The following is a 16602-nucleotide window of genomic DNA, read 5'->3' on the forward strand; positions in this document are numbered from 1 at the left end:
AAAGTCTAAGTCTTTAGGTAGATAGGTATAGCAAATTTATCAAAGAAATTAATTTTATATTTAATAAAATTTCTGAATATTTTCCGTAATGACGGTCGGAAATTTTTTTAATTTTGTAGTACAAGACCGGTCGTCATATTGTCAGAATCAAAGCCAACTTGATAGGATAGAAGATTCATACAACTATCGACGTTACACAATGGTGCACCAAGGAATAATCAAAGTAATACACTTCACTCGTCGAACCTGATCCAAAGAGCGCGAAAGAATGGAAATGTGATTGCTATCGAATTTCAGGATTTACTTGATTTGATCTACATTCACATTGGTCTAATATGAATAAGTTCTAGCAGTTGAAACGAATAAGCAGGTTAACGCCTCTACGGAGGTCTACTTTGCAGGCCTTCAGAATTCTGATTTTTCAGTTTCTACAGATGGGTTTTCGTTTTCCTTTTATATGCTAAAAATGCATTGAAACCGCCTCTTATTTGACTACCATTTTTAGTTCTAAATTTAAAATTTATCAAATCAGCAAATATAAGTTTGTATTGCGATATTTATAAAAACTTATTTGCCATTCTTCTACTCACACATTTAATCCATACTTTCACCACTATTTTTTTTTAAGCACAACTTTCAGCTCTTCGTGAAACTTTCATGCTCCACTGGCTGCATAAACGTTGTGTGATACCGCAGACATAAAGATAATTTTTAAACTGAGGAGGTTACGGCATTTGGTTGTCTGAATTATTTTTATTTGCTTGATCAAATCAAAGGGATTATAAAAAAATATTCCTGTGTTCTTGGTATTGTTTTTACTAATTATGTATGCATGAGCAGTAGTGCTGCATAATATTATAGTAGAAACTAAATTAACTATACATATTTAATTGGTAGGAAAAGGTACAAGATATATGTACAGAATAAAATAAAATTTTTTACATATTTAGTCTTATTCGACCAATATAAATAATATATTAGTGACATAAAATTAGACCCTTCGAGAAAAGTACCTAAGTTGCTGTGGATCATTATTTTAAACAATGAACAGGGTTATTAAGTTTGCTATGAAATTTGTAACACCCAGAAGAAATAAATATATATGGCGCATGGCGAGCTGAGTAGATTTAGTCGTGGGCGTCTGTCTGCATACACGCGAGCTAGGCAATCAATTTTTGATAAATAGATCTGATTGCTTAGACACGTACTTTTTACACCAAGAAGCTGCTCATTTGTCGATAACCGCTGTTATTGGGTCACTATGGCTTATAGCTGCCATACAAACTGAACAACCGGAATGAATGAGTTATTGTCTAAGCCAATATGGAGAACATTTTTATTTGACAAAATATCTTCACGATATTTGGCATGAGTTATTATCTAAGGCAATGGTCTGATCTCTGATCACTAGAGCATATGTATTATAGCTTCGGTGCGAAATTAACGTTTTTATGGTTTCCTACTGATTTTCTCAACCTCTAATCGGAGTAAGACTAAAAAATCTAGAATACAGTAAAATCCTCTTTTAATCTTATAACTATTTCCGGCAGATTGTCACTTATAATTGCAAGGAGAGTGTAAAGAAGAAGTGATCAAAATATTTTTTGCTGGAGAGGTATCGGAAAGCGTTGGAAACTTTTACCTAATACACACATTGAATTGATATAGCATTATTTATAAGAACATTATTTATAAGAGACTGTATGACCTATAATTAAGATAACAATTGTCTGTTACATAGAAATTATGAAAGATTTATGCTAAATGGAATTAGGGGGCTGTGAAACACCATCAAGGCGGTATTGTAATGAAATATACATTGATTCTATTTAATATTGATTACGAAAATGGCACTGACGGACATGCTAGATTCCTAGACACTGTAGATGGCTCCTCACTGTTCATAATTTATTACGATTATTTATTAATCGGATATCAGCAATCTGTTGATTCTGGAATATGGCAATCTCGCTGCCTGCGCTGGCGCAAATCAGCTTGCTTGACAGTACCGAAGATCACGTGAAGTTAAGTTTTTTATAGACGTGCTTCGAACTCTGAAGCTAACACTCAGTGTACTTGTAGTAGTAGCAGTAGCTTGCGCTGTTTATTCACTAGTAGACTTCTTCTAACTATGGACGATAAGTTCACCAGTATCGTCAAAAACCAGCGGTAGCAGCTCTCAGTATGAGTTTAATCGCCATTACTCATTCTCGATCCACTTTATATTGTTTTTCTTCGTTTCATATTTTGACATAATTAAAGTTGAAAAAGGTCGATGCCTATCATTTGCGACATCTATCTAAGTATAGCATTATATCGTGACTTAAACAATTTGTCACCCTACTCATGTCTGAAATTGCTAAGTTTAACAGTTATCAAAGTTATTCTAAGCGAGTTGGTAATGCAGTAAATAGTACAGTAATTCCTTTGTAAAGCATTGTGTATAACTTTGATTTACCCATATTTGCGGTGAAATAACGGTTGTAAGAATGTGATATGCATGTATGGTAAGTATGTAAATCATCTCGCTGTACTTACCGTCATCACGTATAAAATCGACACTGACATTTTGCAGATTGACATGAAAGAAATCCAGAAAGTTGTAAAAGCCCTGCTGTACATGCAACACGTCCAAAATGCGGGATGGAATTAAAACGCCTACATGTTGATGGCGTACGGTGGAATGCGACGGTTGTTGTCGCAGCGGTTCATGCTCGGGCACGTGCTGTGCATCCTGTTGCAGCTGTTCGTCCACATGCTGTTGCCATACTGTGCCGTTTTGTTGTGGTTGTCGGCTTCGTGTTGGCAGTGGCTTTAAAGTGAAGAATTGTGGTTGTGCCGAATGTTGTTGTTGTAGCTTTTGTTGTTGTCGCAGTACGACTTCAAGTGGCTTTCGTTTGCGCTGCTTGCGTATTTCCGGTTTTGCGTCTTCTTGTTGTAGTTGCATTTTAGATCCATTCTCCTTATTTGCTGATTTTTGTCGCTGCTGCTGCTGTTGTTGCTGTTGTTTTGGCAGCTGTTGCTGTGCCATTTTGGTTGAAAACTTCAGCAACTTCTTCATTTCGGTGGATAAGTGAGCGCGTGCTTGACTTGTGCTAAGCGTTGTTGTTGTGTGGTTTTCTGTTGTTGCTTTTGTTGCTAATGGCTGCTGTATTGGGTCAAATTGCTGTCGCGGTCGATGTATTTGCTCTTTTTGGTGTTGTCGCAGCGCTTGTGTTTGCACTTGTTGCTGTTCGCTTGCCTGCTCGCTGCCTTGTAATTGCTGCAGTCGCTGTTGTTCCACGTTAAATAACATTTTTTGCTGATTTCGTCGTTCGCTTGTCGTGTCGTTATCTGCAACATTTTTCCCACCTGAAAGTTTGCCAACACTTTCCTGTTTTGTTGTTGCTACAGTTGCTGTTCCTGCTATTACATCCACTAACTGGTTGGTTGGTGTTGTTGTAATTAATTTGTGCGTTTGCGCCACATCTTGTGCCTCAGCGCGTGACTGTTGCAACTCAGCTGATTCCGCTGTGCTCATTAATGCGTCGACACGGTGTTGTCCAATATTTGGGGCATACAGCAAGTAGTCCCGCTTTGACGTGGTGGCTTTTGTTGTCGTAATAGTGTACTCAAATATCGTGTGTGACTCTGCCGTTGTTAGGACGCCTGAGTTTCTTGCGTTTTCTTTCTTCTGACTTTGCTCTTCAACACAAATCTCAAAGGTCTGGCCACTATTATTTTGACCACGTTTCTGGCTGTGGTTGTTTTTGTTATTTTGAGTGCAAACCTTATCAACTATCACTGCCCTGACAGCTGTCACGTTTGCGTTTGTGGTGTTTTGTGCTTCTTCTATTGCAGTCACCGTTGTCAGCTCACCTGTGGTGTCAGCATCCAATGCATTCAAACGTTCAATTGCAACTTTTTCGACGATACAATGCACACCCACTAACTGTTGGGAATCGAGGAGTAGGAAGAAAGCTGTCAGCAGCAGAAATAATTTACCAATTTGACAGATTGTTAACTTCATTTAGACGACAACACCGACGAAAGGCGCATTCAACATGTATTTAAGCGTGCGAAATAAGCTCTTATTGTTGCTGTTTTTATTGGAGTTAATATATTTTCTGTGATTTTAATTATTATGTTGATGTGTGCATGCAAAAATGCTTTTCCACTCATATTCTTCTTAAAAATTTTCACATCATGTTCATGCGCCTGTGGCTATGCAATGGAAATGCGTGCCTTTGTGATTGTTTCTTCTTTTGTTGAAGGTTTCATTATTTGCGTCCGCAGTAGACGTCACCATAAACTTCCATATCCGAAAATTAATTTTCAATATGTGTGTGCATTTGATGAGCGTGTTTGTTACATATTTGTTTGTATTTTTCAGCTTATTTGGCACAAAGCTGGAAGTAACTGCAACATTGAAAGAGAAAATATTTTTAAAATATATTTTATAATTAACTTAATTAATTATGATGGTGAAAACCCAATATATTAAATATATTAAAAAAGCAAATACTAGACGAAATCAAAAAAGCCGACGGAGTTTCAAGCCCCTTAGTCGTATAGTAAGAAAGCTCCAGTTTTTAAACTTGACAAACCGATTAAATATATTACCACTGTAATAGTAATTTTCAAGTCAGTGACCTGTCGATAAGAGGAATAAATCTCTTTTCAAAATAGACACAAATTTGCCGAAAAAAGTGCTGTTATGGTACAGCTTAGTAGTCAAGCTATTAAGGAGTACTCTTTGCACTGCACTGGATTTTTCAGACAGATTCTGCTCCAAGACAAAGACCACCCAGCAGTGGCTTAAAAGCAATATTCCTTTTTCATAGCTGCTGATTATTGGTCGTCTGGAAGTGCAGCTTTCAATCCGTTAAACTACAGTTCGTGATCAGAGTTTGAGAACTTGTCCTGTCAAATCAATTGCCAAATCCTTTGAGGGATTGTGTGCAAGAAAAAAATGACAATTTGTATTATATTTTTATTTAATATATGCTAGATTAAAAGGGTTAACTTTATTAAAATATGTATTATAGTAGTTTCATTCTTTTAGCGGTCTGAACTTGTAACAGAACTTATGGAGGAATCAAGTATATCTTCGAGTATAAATAGATTAAAAAGCAATACCCTTAGCGATCCATGCAGGTATATTACGGCTATGATGTCTATTGGAATCGTTGCGGACAAGTGTATATCTATGCGTCCTCGAAGTTACTTCGAGCAGTCGACTGTCATTGTACCAAAAATAGAAACACCACCAGCACAAGTCATTTCAGATTTTATAATTGCTCAGAACGAGCAAAGATAAATCACGTTATGTACCATATATATCTCAAAAATTTAAATTTCGAACTCAAAGCTCTATGAAAATTACTGTTGACAATAAATAAAAGGCAAGTAAAGTTCAGTTGGATTAGATTAATTTTTTAAAATTCTCGCCGGCTCCTCCTCATCTCCGTATAGCTACGCCTTTTTGGTGAAATTTATACATATATTTAAATAACTTAAAAATTATAAGATATTAAGTAGTTGAGAACATTTTTCTTGTCATGGAGAGTCTTATTTTTGTTGCTTCCAATTTAAAGCTTAGCCTACTGCATTCATAGCACGCGTAAAAAACATTCACGGCATTTGCGGTTGTCACTGATAATAACTTCCCTCCATTTGGCATTTGAATTGTTTGAGTTATACACTTTGATGCTCTTTTACCTGTCCACCGCGTCCTTTTCAGGTATGATTTTTTCATTTCTCCTGCATTGTGTTATTTGGTATCTCTTGTTCTACCTCATGGTTGGTTTTTTTTTGGTTTCGCTGATTATGTGGCCGTTTATTTTGTCTGCGCTTATTTTGAAAAGAATTTCCATAATTGCGCTCGGCAACTGAAAAGACAAGCAAAAGCAACACTGCAAGCAATACAAGTGAGCGAAGTTGGACAAAAAATACAAAAGAACATAAAAGAAAGAACAAAAAATTAATAAAAATTAAAAGTAAAAATTTGAAAAATCAGCGTAACCAGAATTAAGAATGCGTAAAAGGAAATGAACGTTGCGAATTTGCAAGTAATTTAAGCTTCAGATTGTTGTTGCCGTTATTTATGCGGCATAATGCTGGTGTTGTGGTTGCTTTAATCGACATTTTAAGCTAAACGGCTTTTTATAATTGTTGTTTTGTAAATTTTGCAAGTTAACCAACTTCGCTGGAAGTCAAAATAAAGTAGTAGAAAATAGCAATATGTAGTTCTGCTAATTTTGTATGTTGCCGTTTTTTTGAGCGAAGGCGTTTTTAAACTTTTTCTTTGAATAAATTAACTGTACCCTTATATAACGTACACGCCAAAGGCTTGGTGAAATTATTGTAGAAAAAGTTGCGTTATTTTAATACCATTGAAAGTTTAATTACAAAAGAAGTGAAAAAGTTGCCTTTTTTGTATTTTTAGCGTTGTTGAAGTTGAATAAGCCAGGCGTTTTGGCTGAACTTTCACTTTTCTTTTGACATACGACTTTCGTTTTTTAATTTTCACTTCGGTTGAAACACCTAAGTTAGCTGGAAGTAATTTTTTTTGTTTTTGCTGCTATTGCTTTTTCTCAAAAAAAGTTGTAGACACTTTTCGGAATTAAAAGAATGTTTTTTAAAACAAAGAAAATAATTATAAATGTTTATGGTATATGATAGAGTGTTAAGCAAAAGGTAGGGCACGGTGTTAAAGTAACCTAACTCGAATTAAGTTTCTTGTGACATTTTTTGTTATTCTGAGAAATTTACGCGAAACGGGACGTTCAGTTTTATTATCCGTAATGTTTTAGAAGCGAAAATTTAAATCTTTGGTTAAATGTTATTAATAAACATGCACAGCTTTATGTTCTCTACCAATTAGCTGTTTTAGACAAAATTGACTTAGGCTGTTTTAATATGTCACTTAGATAAATACATATAAATATACATATATATATATATATATATATATATTAGATATAACTAAATACTTTTCTGATTTGCAGGCCAGCTGGCTTTTAAAATGTCGCTTCTTCTGCTTCTCCCACATTGATGATTCTAAAAGTTATCTCCATAACTAATATATTTTCAGAGAAACTCATTCTAGTCAAAAATATATACATTACCAGTTTGAAAATACTGCAAAAGTCTCTTTAAGCAAAAAAAAAAAATGATTTCATAGCCAAATAATTTTAAAACCTACAATTCATTCGAGTTGTTGTGTTTGTTGTTTAAAGGGGTGTTCTAGTCTAGAGGCATTAATTTTAGGTAATTTTAAAGTGTCGTAAAAAAAGGCTATACAAATTTTTATTATCGATTTTTTTATCAGTCATTTGTTTATGTTCTTGTAGTACAGAAAATTGTCAAAAAAAAAGGTAAAAATTTAAAAAACTGGCAGCTGAGGGGTCTTGCAAAATTGGCACATGAGCATACCAATGATTTCAACCCTCCTAGTCATCTAAAATGAAAAAAAAGATTATCAATCTGCAATGATGTCGCAATTGTATATTGTTTTTTGACAGAATGCCGATTTTTTTACAATTTTTTTTTTATTTTCTCGTATTTTTTTTACATAGTAAGAATTGAAATTTGTGGAGGACGCTTCATACTCGAGAGAGGTCTATAAAGAAGATTCCGAATATCTCAAGTAACTCGGTCCGGTGGAACTCGAGAAATCGTGGGTATCGTATTGAAAAAGTCTGGTCTGAGAAAAACGCGTTTAAAGTTTCGCGTAAAGTCTTTTGTTCGATTAGACCCAGACGAACCAGTTTGGAGGCCGGGTCAGTAAAATGTCTATATCTTTGAAAATAATTTTAATTTTCAAAAATCCTCACGTTGACATATTCTTAAATAGTTAACTTTTGAAAATATGGATAAAATCGATTTTTACTTGAAATTCTACACTAGAATACACCCTTAAAGTAATTTATGTCAATTCAACGAAATTATTTAGCATCTAATGTTACTTATACGCACTGTAGCAGCCAGCTTTTTGGTTCTGAAGCAAACTGAATTTTATGAATGTTGAAAAGTGATTATATTAAATTGATAAATTGAAAATGCACTTTCATCTTATTTAATCACAAGTAGCATTTAGATTTAAATGAATGCAGTGAATTTCAATCAAAGAAAGATATACATAGAAATAGTATTAGAGAGAAGTGAATATGTTTTCGTCATTCGTGTAATGCAGCGTTATCTGCGTATTTCAGTGCTTCTATCATATTTTTCGCCAAATTTATATCACTTGCTTTTAAATCGAAAGTTGCTAGTAAAGTGAAAACAAATTTGCATAAATATAAAAATATATATTTGCAAATACATATATGCATATAATGCACAGACAAATCTGATATTTCTCAAAATTTACATACACTTTTCTCTTCTTCGAAAGCTTGTTGTTTATCCGCTTCTAACAGTGAAATAAACAGTACAAACGTGTACACATGCACTAGCGTTGCCGTATATTAAAAATATTTATATGTAGATCTACTTAGTATAATTTACATATATTACTCGTATGCCTGGTAGCAAATGGAAAAAAATTCCGTCACAAATTGATTTAAAGTTTGAGCTGAAGTTTTATTTTGAAGACGTAGTTGAGAAGATTTTTGTATATTATTGGTGCTTTGGTATAAGCAATGAAGAAAGAGCATACTTCGAAACTTTCTTGATTTCTCTTCATACAAAACGAGCGAGAAAAAGTTAGTTGAAACTACCGGATTCTTGTTCTGCGAAGAGCGTATTATTAAATTAAAAATTCTCGCGCATTACATCAAATATTTCTCAAATGTTTATCAGTAATATGAAAATTTCGCACAGAAAATTTTTTTACTCTATGAAGAAGAAATCATTATTATAGGAACACCCTAATATACACAAACAATTCGTCAAATGCCAAATATTACTTCTTAGAGGGTAATCGGATAAAACAATTTTTACAATCTATTTAGCCTTTTCCTTAAATGCCCGCCAGTTGTGCTACACCTACACGTTTTGCTATTTTTGTAAAACCCAACAGCCCAGCTTTATCGCCTATTTATAGGGGTCAATGCGTGCTTTGCACTGTTTGTAAGTATATACCAGTATATTTGTTAGGCAAATCATTTAGAGTGATTGAGAATATACGCTTAGCTTAGCAGAAAACAAGGGCACCATGCGGGAGAAAGAGTCCTTCCTCCCACGTAAAAGAAACTAAAAATAGCAAAAACAAAATAATCATATGTCACTTATTTTCATTTTGACTAACATTTGCGCTTACTGATGTACATATGTATAAGTGTGTGTGAGTTCGAGCGCTCGTAAAGCAAGAATTTCAGTTGTTCGTACTATTTTCGGAATTGCCAAATTAGGTAGCTGAGGGAGTGAAATTACGTATCAGCGCTGCAAAGTTTCAAGGATTTATACTAAATGTGTAGTATAAATCGCTATTACTTAACAAAGTTACGCACAAACAAATTAATTTAATTTAATGGCATAACAGTGTGACAGAACAGGGCCCGTTTTCAGCTTCAATTTAGGACCACTGCTTCGAGTAGTCAATTATATTTATTTGGGCGACATTTTTGATTGTGTGAGCAAAATGTATATTTATATATATTTATGTTTTGCTAAGAGGCGATAAAACTACATATATTTAATTTATATATATATATATATATAAATTTCTAAAAGTTTTGGCATCGAAACCAAAACTAGCGCACAAGCAGTTTTGCCAACACTTAATAATGTTTAAAAACAAGCGAAATTCACTAGGAAACAGGAAAAATTACAAATAAGTTTTCGTATTCAAAATATGTGTACGATATGAGTATAAAGTATATACATGAATAAGTAAATATATGAATATAATCTCAAGCTATTGTTGTTGTTGGTGCAGACTGTAAAAGTTTTCGCACATTACTGTCGTAAACCCTTATGTAGCAGCTGCTTACTCCAGGCAGCAGGCAAACTCATATAAATAGTTTTACAAATATACATGCGTTTATATGTATATACATATTTTAATAACAGTGTGTCTATGTATACGTTTGTATGTGTAGAAAAAGCAACGCGCCTTAACTAAATAAAAACATAAACAAATCCCACGCATGTCTCGTCCTCTCTGCACATATGGTGGTGCTCATATCTGTACGTGTGTGTGTATATTTAGTAGGACTTAAAAAATTACATATAATTTATGTGAACAAACGCATACATACACACAAACTTTTAAACAGAAATGTGTGTGGATATAAATTGCTTACAAAGTGACCTCACTGCACAGCGTTTTGAAAGAACGAATGGAGACATGTGATACAGATAAGTATGTGTATATAACATAAACACACAAACATACACATACGAGTATGAGCTTACATTAGATATAAATAGTTATTAGTATGCGTTCCATAAAAATAGTTCCATTCATCTGTATTAAAGTCTCGCTATGGAGTCACTAGCTTCCTAAAACACTACTCACTATGACCTAGTTATACCTGATTGCTTTGTTTACTTCAAAATTGTAAAAATGCTTTGTACTTTGACCGAGTTCAAAGTTTTATCATACTCTTATGTATGTACGGATAAACTTCGCAAAATATCGTAATCAAAATAATAACGGTTAAAACATTTATTGAAAAACACAAGCTCGGTTAATTAAGCGACCTAAATAAACACAATCATAACTCAAGAGCAGGGTTATTTTAAAGTCAAATAGCCTTAATGAAAGGTGCTGAATAAAGAACCAGTTAAACAGGAAAAAGTGTTTACTTCTATTAGACCGAAGCTATAATACCCTTCACAAATAAAAAAGTGTTCATACAAGTCTTGCGTTTGATCGCTCAGTTTGTGTGATCGCTATAGATTGGTACAACCTTGTTTTATGTTCGTGTGAAGTTTGAACTCCAACTTGTCAATTTGTTGAATTTAACATCTGTCTAGCAGGTGTCGTTGGCGCTTTTTCTCACGAAATATAACCACGCGTTTGCTTCAAATTTTGTGTTTCGAAAGTAATCACGGCTACGGAGTCGTTGAACATATTGCAGAAGTGTAGTCCACTTTATCACAAACACATGCATTTAGTTGGCATAAAGCATTCAGTGAAGGTCGTGCATTACCGAAAACTTGCCTCATGCGAGACGTCCATGCAGTTCTCTTAATGCCGATAACACCGAAACGAGTGTCATTATTCAGCCATCGTATTGGCCAAATTTTGTTCACTCAGTTCTCTTGTAAAACTTATGTAAGCTAAGGCACAACAGTATGAAATGGCGTACCAAACTCATTAAAATGTTTATACCATTATACCAGTTGCTTGTTCGATTCGGTTTTGCCGCTGGTAGACCACTATTGTATTATATGTTGTTATAAAGATTTTGAGAACTACATAAGTTTAAAATACTGTTAAATTTTGTATGAATTACCAAAACCCACTTGTTGTTTTATGTATTGTAATAAAATTTATTTATAAGCCTACATTTAAAATGAAAAAAAAAACAATTCCTGTAACTAATACTTTAACATTCAATATATATTAAAAAGTAAATTAACTTCACATGCGATTTTTTTTTCTGAATTTGACAATTGTCTTTTTGGCAAGAATTTAAGTGAACACATATGCTTTGTTCCACACACAAAACAAAAGTAAAACTCATAGTTTTTGTCGATGCTTATTTCACTGCCAAAATAAAAACACTAATTTCAACGTATGTCTTTATTTATATGTAAAAATTATTTGCACTTATATATGTATACTATATAAAAGTAAACAAGAAAAAACGTTAACTTCGGTTGCGACGAAGCTATAATACCCTTCACAAAAACAAAGGCCCCTTACAAGAACTTGATTCCGAACGTTCAATTTGTATGGCAGCTATATGATATAGTGATCTGATCTGACCAATTTCTGTGGAGAATAATTTTTTGCCTTAAGCAATAACTCGTGCCTAATTTCGTGAAGATACCTCGTCAAATAAAAAATGTTCCATGCAAGCACTTTACTCCGATCGTTCAGTTAATATGCCAGCTATATGCTATAGTCATCCGATCCATACAATTTCTTCGGATATTACATTATTGCCTTAACTTATAATCCGTGCCAAATTTCGTGAAGATACCTCGTCAACTGAAAGAGTTTCCCATACAAACACTTGATTCCGATTGTTCAGTTTGTATGGCAGCTATACGCTATAGTGGTCCGATATCGGCCGTTCCGACAAATGAGCAGCTCCTTGGGGAGAAAAAGAAGTGTTCAAAATTTCAGATCCATATCTCAAAAACTGAGGGACTAGTTCGCGTATATACAGACGGACAGACGGACAGACAGACGGACATGGCTAAATCAACTCAGCTCGTCACGGTGATCATTTATATATATACTTTATATGGTCTCCGACGTTTCCTTCTGGGTGTTACAAACTTCGTGGCAAAATTAATATACCCTGTTCAGAGTATAAAAATATTCCAGCAGTAAAGCTGCCAACTAGTTAGAAAATATACCAGCTTACAACAAGATATTCCAATCGGTAAAATAACGAAAGAGGAAAACATAAAACTTAAACTAATTAAAGAAGGATTTTCCAATGAGGTACCGTAAAATGAAAGTTATTTTTTACAATATCGAGCTTTATAACTTGCCTTTGATTTTGACCATATTGCTTGTTAAAATGAAAAAAAACCAGTTGGCTGACTAGTTATTCATGTAATTAAAACTAGTTCGAAAGTAGCTTACCAGTTTACTTCACTGCAGCGATAATACTCTTCCCTTATTGTTTTAGTTCAGTGGACGACACTTATTCGGTGATAATTGCAAAGTCATTGTTTTAGTTTTGCTGCCACCTTGGCATATGTTCAAATGGCTCTATTTCCGGCACTTTGCTTAGTTAGCGCAACAATTAGTTACGACTTTCACGAAAGGCGAAAAATTTATTAGCTTACGCTTATTCGTGGGAGCGAGAAGTAAAAAATAAATTACTAAGAGTAGTGTTGAATGAAGAGTGTTCGATGATGAAAAAATCGTGGTACTTAGTGTTGTATGAAGTGCTGTTGAAGATAAAACAACCGTGATATTTAATAGACCTAGATGATTGTATGTTATTTAATACTAAAACTGTCGAATATTAAAAAAAAAATAACAAAGTGAGAAGGATTACTTCAGATAGTTAATCTGATCCTGCCTTAAACAGAATCCTTGTCGTGAATGCTGGACTGGAATGAAACTGTTTAGATCCAAAGTATCTCGAAATTATCTTGAAATTAATTATCATATTTCATCTTTCATCTTAAAACAAAATCTATTAATGACATACTCGTATACCTCTTGTATATAGTATTTAATATTTCATCTGGGAAACTAGGCATCTTAGTCATAAAAGTAAACAAAATTTCCTTTCAAAATGCTTGCTGAAAAAATCAACTACCTAATATGGTACTTAGGTATGGTGTGGTATGTAAATTCGTTTTGCCTTAAAATGCTACTAAACTGCATTTGCATTAGTGCAAATAGCTCATAAACATACGCTACGTGTAAATTTTACAGCTTTTCTCACACTAAGCACATACTTTCACTTAGCACTTAACGCTTATTTAACGCTAGTGAGCTTACCGCAGCTGCTGTTCTCTACTCTTTTAAGTAACAGGGTGGCATAACATCACATACTCGCTACGTTGATTCTTAATCGGCTTTTCTGCTATGTTGAAGTGTAAGTTATGTATGTGTATGTAGCTCAATGATAATCCATATGCTGTTTACACAACATTACTAACTACTAGCTTAGTTTTAATAAGTTTCATTCAGTGTCGCAGCAGCTTTCAGGTGTCAAAGTGTGAGTAGAGATAGCTTTACTGCTGTTGAGTTAAGATTGCAGCTGACTTAAGTATTTACTGATGTCTACGTATCTTTTAGGAGGGCAAATATAGGAACTTTGTCAAGTGGAAAGTTATATTACTTGAAGCTGAAAAGGCAACTAATGCCATTTTGTTTTAATATCATTGCTTTTAAATGAAAGAGTCTTAAAATTTTGGATTTTTACCAAAATATCACATTTAACCCGAAGTGCATTTCATTTTTCTAATGAGCGACTGAAATGCGAAGTTGTATTTTATGAGATAGATAACATATTAACATTATTTGCTAAATTTATGTCTAACCACACCTCCTTATTAGTCTGTGGACCCTGCAGTGCACAGTTCAATTTTGGGAATGTCATCTCGCATGAATTTCTTACCACCGCATAGACTTGTTATGTTTACCAGGCGCACATTTATATATATTTTCTCAAGAGACCTTTTTGCTTTATTGCAATGATAATAAATGTGTTGTACCCATCCCGAAAAAAATAACCATTATATCATTATAACGAAAAGCAATCCAGCATCAAACACTGTTGTCTAAACTGTGATATTTATATGAATACTATCGAAACCATTATTTTCTAAACGCATAAGATTTCGAACGTGTTTCGACAGACGAGAAGGATAAAAAGTCTGTACACTCGATCGATACTGCCAACAATTAATTTCCTTCTCTACAAAGTAAATATTTATTAATGTACTTGGAACTAATTACTAGCAAATTGAATTCCCTTACTATGTGCATATTCAATTAATTTATTTAAAAATATAAATTCCTACTTAGTTTGCTTTGCTTTACTTTGCTGGTTGTTGATATATTTCATAATATATTCCAGCCTATGTGCAACAGCATATAATCCTGATTATCAGGAATTTTTTTTTGTATTCTGCTTATTGGATGAATAAAATTTGCTTTGCATCAACGATTTTTGGGCTCACCTTTCTGTTTACGTTCCTGTTTCCGTTCTGGCTATCCTAATTCTTGTAACTTACTTCTGCCTCTATTTGCTTGTGCTGTGTGGTCCTTTTCACCACCACCGCCTCAATTGGGTTAATTGAATTTTCAGTGTGCCTAATAATCCCCTTGGAAATTCTTCTGTGTTTACTTCTTTGCCATATCTATTTTCATGTTGGTCTGATTTTTGTTGCCTGGCTTACTGTTTTAAAGCTCACAAATTTGTTAGTGTGCACACCAAATTGTTGGCATTTAAATAATACTATTTTCCTTTAGGAGATAAATTTATAATTTTAATTTTCCAGATAGCCTGAAATCAATATACTTGTTAGTATGTACAAAGGCATATTTACATCTAAGAAAAATATTTCTCATTTATAAAGTGATATACGAGGGTTGCTTTTTATATTTCGGGATTAGAGAACGAGAACAAATGTTAATCATCGAAAATCGCTTTATTTCAAAATATTCTCCGTATATAGGGATATATATGTATATGTAGACCATTGCATGCATTTGAGCTAATTGTCGAAGCACATGCATTCTGATCGCATCAACCGCCACTTTAAGTGTCAAGAAACGTTGGCCACTTAACTTATTTTCAACGTACGGGAATAAAAAGAAGTCAGCTATTTAATTTTTATTTTAAACATTTCTCTCAACCAATTGACACGAGCCTTTTTTGGTTAGTCTAATGTTTATGCAATATTGATTGTACGCTGGTCCCATTAACACCCATAGTTGTCTCTAATACACAATAGGTCACATAACCATCTTGCAATATAAGTTTGCGTACAGCGTCAATAGTTTCCGGAACAACAACTGATTTTGGAAGACCTTCGCAAAATTCATTTTCGAGTGATTAATGACCCTGAATTCAATTATCGCTCAAAAATGTTGGCATCTTTCTTCCAATATTTTTGCGAAGATGAATATTTGAAGTTACTGTAAACAACACAAATATTGCTCGTATGTCAAAACATTATGAGAATTTACATATAACACAAGAGTTTTAAGCTTTACGATGAACTTGTGTGTGGAGATTTGGCAATCCTAAATCCCGAAATATAAAAAGACAAACTACGTGCAAAATATGCTGAATAGTCTTTTGCTGAAAGGTCGCGCTTTAAACATCGATGAATTATGTCAGCTTACCCAGCTTATTTGCCAGATTTTGCGCCCGCGACTATGAATTCTTTCTGAAGCTCAAAAACTAGCGCACTAGAAAAAATTTCACTCAAATGTAGGGGTTAAGCTGGAGAAAATTGAGTGTGCTGAATACTCTGAAACTTTACACTATACAAACTGTTTCGAAATGTTTGAAAATTTTCGTTCAGATGACTTCCGTTTGAATTGGCTATTTTGGAAAAAACAATTTTCAATTTTGGTATGAAGTTGGAATGTGAAGAAGCTTTCCTAATGGCACTACTTCAAACTTAAGTCTTAGCAGACAAACAATCGAAATTATTGAATTAATAATTCACAATTTTATTTCAAAGAAGAGAATTTTAAATTGTTTTTAAGTTTAGCATTTCACTGCCTATTTACCCTTTAATTTTTTTCTTTTAAGATTATCCTAATTTTTCTGAAATCAACATGTCATCCCCCATTAAATCCATCAATCGTATTTACACGGCGCCACCTCTGGATTCCCATCGTTTGAGCCAATGCCCAAAAATCTAATTTCAACTCTAATTGCTAGATATACCTAGCTATTCTTCGACAGCGAAACATCCCAAACAACAATAACAAAATATCTCATCATAAATGCCGGTTTGTTGATGGATATGCAAATAGGTATATGCTGAAATACGCGTGCACATGCATATTCA

General features: G+C 33.9%; 1 protein-coding gene across 3 annotated transcripts in view; it reads right to left on the minus strand.

Annotated features, from left to right (window-relative positions):
- Window positions 1–16602, minus strand: part of LOC106620963 (uncharacterized) — a 95830-nt gene that overhangs the window by 57192 nt on the left and 22036 nt on the right. For all 3 annotated transcript variants that reach the window (XR_011396358.1, XM_036378109.2, XM_036378108.2), the window contains exon 2: window positions 2539–4398. Coding sequence is in view for 2 of the 3 variants with exons in the window: in XM_036378109.2 (XP_036234002.2) it covers window positions 2539–4009 (1471 nt within the window). In the remaining variant the exon portion in view is untranslated. The remainder of the gene's footprint in view (window positions 1–2538; window positions 4399–16602) is intronic.

Source organism: Bactrocera oleae, chromosome 2, assembly GCF_042242935.1.
Source record: "Bactrocera oleae isolate idBacOlea1 chromosome 2, idBacOlea1, whole genome shotgun sequence".
Taxonomy (NCBI): domain Eukaryota; kingdom Metazoa; phylum Arthropoda; class Insecta; order Diptera; family Tephritidae; genus Bactrocera; species Bactrocera oleae.